The 11,628-nt window shown below is 39.7% G+C and overlaps 1 protein-coding gene across 1 annotated transcript in view; it reads left to right on the forward strand.

Annotated features, from left to right (window-relative positions):
- Nucleotides 1–7,004, forward strand: part of commd10 (COMM domain containing 10) — an 85,935-nt gene extending 78,931 nt beyond the window's left edge. Inside the window, exons 6-7 of the mRNA XM_034691022.1 lie at nucleotides 6,098–6,157; nucleotides 6,468–7,004. Of these exons, the coding sequence (XP_034546913.1) occupies nucleotides 6,098–6,157; nucleotides 6,468–6,506 (99 nt within the window). The 3' untranslated portion in view covers nucleotides 6,507–7,004. The remainder of the gene's footprint in view (nucleotides 1–6,097; nucleotides 6,158–6,467) is intronic.
- The last annotated feature ends 4,624 nt before the right edge of the window (nucleotides 7,005–11,628 follow it).

Genomic DNA, 11,628 nt, shown 5'->3' on the forward strand with positions numbered 1-11,628 from the left:
ATGGAGAGCTTGAGGCTGTTAGAGTCAGGAGAGATTATTCACGGATGGAGAGATCCATCCGTGAATAACATAAAGAGTATGACCTAGACCTGCTCTTTATTTACAATGTCCTAACATATAATTTGTTTACAACTGGCACTATATTAATAAAGACTGATTAACAGCAAGATTTCTTTACTATCCAGTAGGTGTTGAAATATCTCACAAACAATCTCATCCATAAAGTTAGCTAAAAGATTAGGCTGGTTTGCATTACCCTCTGGGGACCATGAGTGTCTGTACAAATTATTCTGAACATTTTCAGTCTAGTCTAAAGGGGAGTGCCAAACCAAAATAACGCCATTGTTTCCATAAAAGCCACACATGACTCAGTTTAGATTATAAGCTGTTCATAACATGGATATAGTCTCTGCGGCGTCACTCGTTGGTTTCTGACAAGTTGTTTTGAAGCATTGTGATGGTGGTCGCCATATTTGAAATGTTGACTCAACCTAATTTTTGCTCTACCGAGAAACATTCAATAAGGTGGAGCTGAGGCAGGTTCTCAACTTCCTGGCAAAAAGCTACAATATGCACCACCTATCAGACACCACCACCTTATCAAATTGGATATTAAAAAATTCACCCCCTTTACAATGTATAAGAGTAAATAAATGAGCTACATACTCCAAATTGCTATTCTTTGATCAGGCTGCAAACATGTTTGATTTTTCTGTTAAGTTATGCATTTTAACATGGGACCTAAAAGGGATTAATTGGCTTTTGCATCCAGCCTCAAGTGGACACTTGAGGAGCTGCAGTTTTTTCCACTTCCACATTGGCATTGTAGGTTGCCACCTTGTTTAGACTTATCTTCCTCTGGATTTCAAAATAACACTGAACTCTTTTACACTGAAAGAGGCCATATTAGATCTCAGTTGAGGCAAGTAGTCAGTCTAAACTTTAATGTAATTTGATAATGTTACGTTTTTGGAAGAAGTACATTTTTTCTATCTTAAAAATAGGTCAACCTTATCTCTGTGTTTGTTTAAAGAGACTGCCTTGATGACTACAGTGTAATTAACAAAGATAGGAATAAAGACAAGGCTAAGAAAAGAATAACTATGAGTTGCAATAACTCAGTAATTGTAATTATTTGGTTTCCCTTATTTGAGAGCTTATGCTATAATCCATACAGATTTATATACTACATGTTTCATACGTAATCCATAAAGACGTATAGCTTCTTCCACAGTTATCTCTTGCTCACACTGTTGGCTCATCATGGGAATTATTCAAGTAACCTTGTTGAAAGTTATTAGGATTGCACAGAGGGCTGCAACAGAATACGTAGTCCCACTTTCTAGCAGTTTTTCAAAGTTTCCTAGATTTCTTCTTTGTGTTTTTTTTCTTCCTCTTGTTGGTTTATTCCGTGTTGCGTATTGGATCTCCCAAAGTGTGTAGCCTATTTAGTAGTGATGTGCTAACATGTAGTGCATATGGAACACCAGATGAAGGCGAATTAATGATTGTCTCCATGGGTTAATCCTGTTGTCTGTATCCTGACACACTGGGTTTTGGCTCTAAGACAGATAAGAAGTATGCATGCGCGTGCATGTGTTTGTGTGTGTGTGTCCATGTTTGTGTGTATATATTTGCATATTTTCATATTGGTAGTAAAGGGCTGTGATGACGAGGATGATACATCTTATCCCCATTAGTGTTAGCCCAGATCTGTCAGAGCCTTGGTGGGTGACTGCCTGGCAAAATCTCAGCCCTGAGGAACAATGGGAAGGGCTACACACACACACACACACACACACACACACACACACACACACATACACACACACACACACACACACACACACACACACACACACACAAACACACACATGCATTACTTCTAAAAACAAAACTGTTTCTATGTGTTACATACTCACATCTATCCAGCTGTACCTGGAAGTGCTCGTCACAATGCGCTGTCACTCCCCCACTCTCATAAGCGTCAACACACGCAGAAAACACACTTTCATCCTCAACCCCAAGCGTTAGAGTCAGGGTTGTTGCCTTCAAGTTATTGTAGCACACTTTTGATAGACATCTTATCTCTCAAACTGCATTTTTGGTTGCCCCCTGTCTCACCTCTTGCAATAATAGAGAGAGTTAATTTAGCAGTCAAGTGTTTCTGTCTGTGTTTTCCAACGTGCAGTTATTGTGACCCAAAACACACTCAAAGACCGTCAACCCAAATAAAGTGATTAAACAGCGCTGGTTCCCTCTCATTATAAAAGTCTTCTCCATGGTGGAGATCAATCGAAGAACTGAGCTGTGTGAACTGAGAATTAGATCAGAGCTGTTGGAAGCACAGGGAGCGTCAGCATTCAGCTAATTTAACTGTGTGCCTAATTTTTATTTCAAACCAAATCATTTCCTGGCATTAACCTGGTTTATTGGGGAAATAATTTTGAACCTAGTAGAACTACTTTGATGTGCATATTTCTTTAATTGTATCTCACATGGCATCAACACTTTAATTCTTTGTTTTATTACCTGTCTGCCCCATGGTGCTCCCCCTCTGCTGTAGCTGAATTCAAGGCTGTCCTACATTCTCCTCATGCTGTGGAGCTGCAAAGATAAGAGCTAACATTTCCCTCTGTGCTCTGCTTTATGGACTTTTAACGTTGCTCCTAATTAATATCTCTGTCATTAATTTGCTGTGACACATGGCCTCCTCTTCCCAACCACCCACCCAACAAACCGACCAACCAGACAGTCAGTTAGATTCGAGCCCCAGAGCACCATTTAGTCTCCAAGCACCAAACTGCAGGAAGGAAAGCTACTGTGGCGTACAATCAGACAATTCATGTGGTTTTAGTGTCTTTCTGTTTGTTTCTGTGCATTTCTCCTCCATTTATCTTTCTTTCTTTCCTCCTAACCCTCCAAGTTGGTGGAAGAAGTTTGCTGCTATTATCACCATCCTTTCTGACGACAAAAGTGCACTTTTGTCAGATGCAAGACTGCCCTTTTCATTCAAGGCTGCCCAGAGAGCATTTCACATATTACAGCTATTTTATAAATGATTGATGTGTTCATAAAGTGTCTTGCCATTATGTCAACACTGATGGGTTGGGTTATTGTACAGCCTGCGTTTCTGATGACGATGATCATGATGATGATGATGGTGGCAGTCAATTGATGGTTGCTCTTGGTTTCACATGTTTTCATGCTTCTGTTTAAAGCCGCTCTTCTCTCAGAAAGGAGAGAAAAATGAGAATAAGTTTTCAAGTACGGCCACAGAATTCATTATTAAAGGGAAAACTGTTGTAAAACCAAAACATGTTGGAGCAGTGTTCACAAATCTAAATTACAAATTCCAGTTTTACAAGACACAAGGTTCCTGCCACATTAAATTAATGCTAAAAAAAAAAAGCAGCTTAACTTACACTCACATTGATTTAATCCCTGACTTTATTACCTTCTCTCTTTTCATTTCATTTTTGTCATGAAAAATGTGGGCACAGAACTCAAATTAACTCCAAGGGTAAATTGTTGACCTGAAGTAGTGTGAAGCTAAGCTTAGCAGCTCCTTCACAGGACATGACAGGTTATGGTGGAATAAACACCAACCCCTCTACTCAGTATATGAGCAGTCTGTTCCCAGACGTGGGCAGAGAGTATTGTCTGACCCATCTCACATCCTCCACTCTGAGTATGAGCTCTTGCTGTCTGGAAAACAAAACACAGTTCCCCAGTGCAAACTGAACACAAGTATAAACTCATTTGTGCATTCCTCAAAGTGTGACATAATGTTTTGGGGCTGGTGCAGTCGTTTTATGATGTGTTGTTGTGTTGTTATTTATGTGCATCCCTGTGGATTGTTGTTTGTTTTCAATGTTTTTCTATGTGTTAGCAACACATAGAATGCCCATTGCATCTCATCACATCACATCGCTTGTTATTCTATCATATTGTATTCTATAACATCATATCCTATAGCTTTGCATTGTTTCATATCATATCCTATTATGTCCCAATTTACTATATCACACTGTGTTGCATCCTTTCACATCGCATTGCATTGAATTACATGGTATGGTATGGTATTGATCATATGGTATCGTATCATAGCATTTTCTATTGTTGTATCATATTGCGTGGTGTGGTATCATATTGTTTCCTTTCATGCTGTATTGAATTGTATCATATCAAATCAGATTGCATCAAATCAGATCGTAATGTGTCGTGTCTTGTTGTATTGTATCGAATCGATCGGATCATATTGAATTGTACCGTGTTGTTTGGCTTTGTGTGGTGTCATGTCATATCGTATCGTGTCGTATTGTTTCGTTTCGTATCACATCATACCTTGACTGTCTTGTACTTACCGTTTCTGCTAAAGAGTGATGGAGAGACACTCTTTTTGTAATCAGAAACCGTTCGTTTGTTTTGTGTTCATTTGTTCATTCATTTATTTATTCATTAATTTATGTATTCATTCAATCATTCATGGTTTTGAGACATCACCACTTCTTTTAAAGGTGACACATCATGCAAAATCGACTTTTTAATGGTTCTCTACCTGAAATATGTGTCCCTGGCATGTCTACATGCAGGTTGTTCTGATTTCTCCACCTTTCTGTAAATGTGTGCTGAAACAAGCCGTTTCAGTTTTCAGTGTTTTTCATATGTCACACTGACATCCGGTCTGTAACGGGAGCCAGAGCTTGGAGCTTGTTCAGCCCATAGACTGTATAAAATACAACTCAACTCCTCCTCCATTTTTCATTACCTGCACAAATGTGTGCTAACAAGGATCTTAGGAGGGAGGCATGCTAGTTGTAGGCTGTCTTAATAAACACAAAGGTCGGTTTTACTCCCCACGTCTGCAGATTTGAAGATCTAGTGGATGATTTTTATTTTTCATGGAAAAGTGCTAGCACTAGTTAGCATAGCCGCATAGCTACATGTTCGTAGCTGTGTACCAAGACACACGTCGACATACTGACAAATAAAACAACAAGAAACACTAAATCTGTGACCAATCCTTCAGAAAGATCCTGCTGCAGACGCCTCTCCGTCAGGATCAGATTCTGGATCAACTTCAGACGGTTGAAGTAACGCAGGTCTGTGAGCAGCCGTGTATATTCAGCCAATATGTAAAAATTAGATCAACATGCTGGAGAGCCAAGGCCACATCCACTTCCTGAGGGGGCGTGGTCAGAGAGCTCATTCTCATTTAAAGGCACAGACACAGAAAACAGCCTGTTTTGAGCAGGGCTGAAAAAGAGGGGTTTACAGGCATACCAAAATCTGATTTCAAAGTGTTTTTTTGAGCAAGAAACTTTGAAGACATGCTTTGGGGACCTCTTAGACTAATATATTTTGAGTTCCCGTTACAAACCTCAGTGTTCAATAACAGAAACACCTATGACTCCCAACAAAAAATAAGCTAAGCTCATTTTAGTAACTGCTCACTTCTAATACTCTGTGGCTGTTAAATGGTTAAAACGTTTTTTGACATTATACATTATGACATTATTTAAACATTATTGACTTACAAGAACAAAAAGATTATTTTCCTAATTTGCAACAAACATCTTTGTATATGTATTTTATATCATCAAACATTCTGATATTATCTTGATTATCCTCAAATCAAGCAGTGTAATCATATTATAGATCTAGCTATATATTAGTATTTATTTATGTGGGGGAAAAAATCATGTGATCATATTACATGCCAAATAACTTTTGTCTTTTTTTCTGATTAAGCCAAACAGATAGTGATGGCTTTCACTACTTTGTGATCATGAACATTGACTGTGCCTTCAGTGTATTTTTAAACTCTATGATGGATAAAACTGAGAGGACAGTATGGACTGGCTGGAGAACAGCAATAATTAATGAAGGTTGTTATAGAAAGTAGGAGAAAAAGTCCTGCTCATGGCCTTTTTCTGTATGTACTATGTTATTGCTGCATTTGTATCCTATGCCCCATTGATTTCCTACTTTTGGCTTTCTTTTTCTTTTTTTTGATTGTTCCAGTTTCTCTCATGTCTCAAACCTGATCTCTCTCTCCCTCTCTATTTCTCTCTCTCCCTCTCTCTCTCTCCAGGTTCCGGAAAATGTCTTTGTTGATTTTAACCACCAGGAGCTACTTGAGTTCTACAACAAGGTCTGTCATCTTCCAGTGTGTTTGAGAGCCTGTGTGTGTGTGTGCAAAAAAAACTGTTTGTACTACTCTCATGTCACATTGCATACATGTCTTGGTGTTTCTTTGCCTAGCTCTCTTGTTCCATTTCATCCTGATTGGCAGACATTGCCTTACAAAACCCATGTGCCAGCCTGTCTGCGTCATCTTTTGATTCAATTTGCCGCCTCCCTCTCTCTTATCTTCCCTGTTTCCTACCTTTATGTGTGTGTGTGTTTCTTTGTATACTACTTTTTCCCCCAAAACACTCAACCTTGTCTTCTCTCTCTTTCAGCTCGAAACTGTGCAAGGCCAGTTGGATTCCCTGACATGATGCCTGGTGCTCTTTGTACGACCACACACACATTCACACATTCACACATTCACATATTGTTATAGTTTTCACTGGAAGCCGTGACAGCTGTTAGAGGTGTAACAATACAGCTTGTGTTATGATTGATTAGAAAAACCATCCAAGATTCACTGAATGTTTCTTTGTCCTGACTTCCTAAATTGTTGAAATCCTGGCTTGTGCTCGACAACAATAAGAGATGTTAATATGATAAATATGTACTCAGAATTGCCTTAATTCAGGAGTTGGCAGTGAAGTTGCTGTTGTCAAAATAGATTTAACTGGAATGAGTTTCTGAGTAAAATGTTTCCTACACTGCTCAATGTTGAACAGGATTATGAAGTATCAAAATGTCTTCAAAGAAAGTAATGAATTAAAATGATTGGTCCTTTTGAAAAAAAACAGATTTTGTAACTCAGAGAATGAAATAGTGTCCGTGCCGTTTTAATAAAACGTGAAGTTGAGGTGAAATCAGTCCAAGCTGTTGTTGTTTAGTGAAGGCTCATTATTTCTCATTAAGACAAACCTGGACTTCTGCTTTAACAGATGGGGGCTCTGGGAGACTCACACTACACGTTCACACTCGTTCATGTGTCTGTGTGTGGATTTGTGCATGGACATGTCTTCTCTGTGTGTCCCATCCTGTGACTGTGTATATGTGTGTGTGTGTGTGTGTGTATGTGTGTGTTCGGCCAGTGTTTGTATAATTCCTCTCATCTGTTCTTTGGATCTACACTGAAGAAGCTCCTACATTCCCAGGTTTTATTTTTCCTTATTAGTTTATCAAATCAAACCATAACAGTGGCTGTGCTGGTTTGTCTTCTGGTAAGATCTGTTATCATCCATTGTCTATACCACTTTTCCTATTTGGGGGTTGCTAGCTGTCATTGGACGAGAGGTGGGGTTCACCCTGTACAGATCACCAGCCTATCACAGGGTTAACTTACAAACCCAAACAACCATCCATGCACAAACTCAACACCTACAGGCAATTTAGAGTGACCAATTAACCTAACGAGCATGTCTTTGGACTGTGGGAGGAAGCTGGAGTATCCGGAGAGATCCCACACATGCACAGGCAGGACATACAAACTCCACACACAAAGGCTCCTGTTAAGGCTCCGTTATATAAGACAATTTTCTATATTAAATCTCCTGTTCTGTTTGTTTCTCCGGAACAGCGATAATGTTCCTGGGTCAATTTGACCTGGGGCATATTCAATTATCCAAAAGTGTCAGAACCCCAAAAATCCCAATGCATATTTTTTAAATCTAAATTTTAACTCCATTACAAACCATTTAAATCAAGATTTTTAGTTCTCACAGATCATGGTTCAATGAGGATAACTCACTCATTTTTCATTAAAAATCATGTTTAAACTTTTTTTTATGTACATTGGAAAGCCCTAAATATAAATACAATAGTTTTACATGACATATATTTTTTGTTTATTTTATTTTACATTTTGAATTTCTTTGTTTTTATGAAGTGATGTTGATAAATTAACACGACTCCTCTTCTGCCACATGCTGCCCAGATTTTTATGCTGCATTTGGCTGGTTTGGAAGGCATATATTGCCTAAAATAGACTTTAAAAGGGTCAATTTGACCCACAACGTAACAGGAGGGTTAAAGTGAAGACATTTCACCATTAAATGCACACTTAAAGCAAAAGACACACACAGTATGTTGGGAACTAACAGATTTTCAAGCTCAGAAAACAACTTATTCCACTATCTGCTAACTTATTTATCAAATTATGCACATGGAACATGCATTAATGCTTAATGTACCGAGTAATACCTGCTTTCCTTCAGTCAGTCTCTTTAAAGTACCTTCATCTCTATCCTTAATTAACCCTGGAATTTGTTCAGTAACTTAATTTTGGTTTAAAAGCTGTGTCTCAGTCACTGGAGTCATAGCGAACAACTTCCCCATGTGGTTGTTTTGCTTTTTATGTCTAACCTTAGCAGGTGGCAAGCTGTGCTAATAAGATAATTGGCTTGTAGAGGGGACATAAAAACACAAATACACACAAAACCAAATAGCAATTTAACTCCCACATCCTTCCTTGTTAAATGGATGAATTCACCGCAATGTTTTACTATGGGAACCTACTCACAACTGGCACCCTCGGTGATACTTAAAATATCCAAATGTTGTGTGTTAGAGAAGAGAATGAAAGAAAAAGACCAGCAGTCTCTTTCTTTCACTCCTACGTTTAAGTATTTTTTCAGTAGAGATAAGAACTCACATAAAAAACAACAACAAATTGGACAGAATCATAACAAAACACAAGATTTGTAGAAAAAAAACTGCAAAGTGACTCATTGGATAACTGAAAAGTCACAGAAAACAGCCTGAATCACTTCTCTCCGGACTGTTTTTTTTGTGCCTTTTTTTAACTCCAATTGAGAATTTTTGCCACTGTGTGAAAATGCCTGCAGCCGGAGAGAGCACCGTGTTCCACAGCATGGAGAACAGATGGCAAGGCCGAGCAGAGATGGCCGCCTGGAAAAAAAATGTAAGAAAAAGAGGGAAAAAAAGAGACTCACACACTGAGACTCACACTGAGATCAGCAGAACACAGCACACACAGTCCTGATGAGGGTGATATTGGGAGTATGTGTGTCTGAGTGTGTGTATTTACGAGTGGTAAGCTGTGTCTCCGGGTGTACTTGTCAAAGCACTTTGCATCTTCAGGCGTGTGTGATGAGGCAAAGTAAGTATGGCTGGTTGCCCTAACTCTGGTTTTTGCAGAGTGGATTGTTGGAGGGTCGCTGTGTTTTTCCAGCTTTAATAAGTGTCCAATAATCAGTACAGGGCTGTAGTCCCACACAGCTGACAGAGCTCTGCTACTCATGTAAGACAATCGACTATATATAAAGATGGACCAAACGTCTTCACCTCCTCCCACTGCACAAAAGGGACACCAAATATTTCCAGTGATGGGTGCTGACATCTTGTGCATTTGGAGCCAGTCTGTGCAGCATGGATTGGCTTATGTAGCTGAGCTATTGATGTCCTGCCTTCCTCCTCAAAATTAAACTTTATATATACACATTTGGGAATCAATCATCATAATGAAGACTGACTGTAACTACAATAACCATATTTTAGAATGATTCATTTGATGTGTATTTTGATTTAAAAACAGACCCCCATGTTCCATCTGTTCACATGGAGGAGACAGGCTTCATGACAGTCTATTTATCAGACAAGTACAGCTGGCTTCTAGGACAAAACCAACACATAGGCAAGCAAACAATTGGACCCAGTGCTTTCTAGCCACAATAACATAAACTTTAAATGTTTGTTTGACTTGCTCTTTGCTGTCATTAGAATCTGATGTTTTCCATCTTTCAAAATATTTTTCCGATAACCTCCTTAAAGGCGTCATCATCTGTTGATGGGAAACTTATTGAAGGTAAGATGAATCAATGATAACTGTTGCTTAACCTGAAACCTAAATCAGAATCAGAATCAGAATCAGAATCAGCTTTATTTGCCAGGTATGCTTGAACACACGAGGAATTTGACTTTAGTAAACTGTGCTCTCTTTGTACGAGGCATAAGAATAAGAATAAGAATAAGAACTACAATAAAAAATATAATAACAATAACCTTAGCTATAAATACAAGAAACAACAAATAGGCTTGACTAATATGTACAGGCTAAAATAATATGATAAAGTGCAGTGGTGAGTTGCAGAGGTAGTTTTACATTATAAAATAGTAGTTAAATAGTACAAAAAATAGAAATATGGAATTCAGCCTGGAGAATTTTTGCATTGTGTATCTACATGTATATTTACAGAGATTATTTATCCAACAGGTATGACACTGTTATGGTTTAGTGTTCATCAGAGTGACAGCCTGGGGGAAGAAACTGTTCTTATGGCGGGTTGTTTTGGCGCATAGTGATCTGTAGCGCCTGCCGGAGGGGAGGAGTTTGAAGAATTTGTGTCCAGGGTGTGAGGGGTCAGCGGTGATGCTACCTGCCCATTTCCTGGCCCGGGACCGGTACAAGTCCTGGATGGGGGGCAGGTCGACACCGATGATTTTCTCTGCAGTCCTTATAGTCCGTTGCAGTCTGTGTTTGTCTAGTTTGGTTGCAGAGCCAAACCAGACAGTGATGGAGGTACACAGAACAGACTGGATGATGGAGGTGTAGAACATGATCAGCAGCTCCTGGGGCAGGTTGAACTTCCTGAGCTGACGCAGGAAGTACATCCTCTGCTGGGCCTTTTTCCTGATAGTGTCTATGTGGGAGGTCCACCTCAGGTCCCGGGAAATAGTGGATCCCAGGAACCTGAAAGAGTCCACAGTAGACACAGTGCTGTTCAGGATGGTGAGGGGGGGGAGTGGGGGGGGGCTTCTCCTGAAGTCCACTGTCATCTCTACCGTCTTGAGCGGGTTCAGCTCCAGATGGTTCTGACTACACCAGAGTGCCAGCTGTTCCACCTCCTGTCTGTAAGCAGACTCGTCTCCGTCCTGGATGAGACCGATGACGGTGGTGTCGTCTGCGAACTTCAGGAGTTTCACCGAGGGGTCCCCTGAGGTGCAGTCATATAGCACAGCAAGAGTAAAGAAATCTATCTTTTGCCCATTCAGTGCATGGTCACACCTGAAAATGGCAAAGTGACATTCAAGCTCAGTGACAGTGACTCACAGGCTGCTCAGGGTCCACCGATGGATGCGGCCAATTTAGTTTGAGGGAAAATGAAAACGAATAGGGAAGCTCAATTGAAGGGGATTCCTATTTGCTGGAATAGGGATATATGAAATTGGATGCTTTCTCAATTTTAGACTGCTGTCCATTTCAAGGGAGTCTGTTTGCACCGCTGAAATTTGCATGTCAAAGTTTACCTAAGCTGAAATCCATGTGAGGGCGACACACAATTGAGCCCTACAAACGGACACCCTGATAGAGGCAATTCCATTTAACTGAGCTCAGAAGTCTGTGGATACAAAAACTGTTTTGCTCAATAACTAAAACTATGCACACGAATGATGTATGTCTGTGAAAGCCTTGTTTCAGCATTGATTTGCATGATATTTACCAAAACCAGCCGACTAACCACAAAGTTTGCAGTTTGCGTT

The sequence above is a fragment of the Notolabrus celidotus genome, chromosome 9 (assembly GCF_009762535.1).
Source record: "Notolabrus celidotus isolate fNotCel1 chromosome 9, fNotCel1.pri, whole genome shotgun sequence".
Lineage (NCBI taxonomy): Eukaryota > Metazoa > Chordata > Actinopteri > Labriformes > Labridae > Notolabrus > Notolabrus celidotus.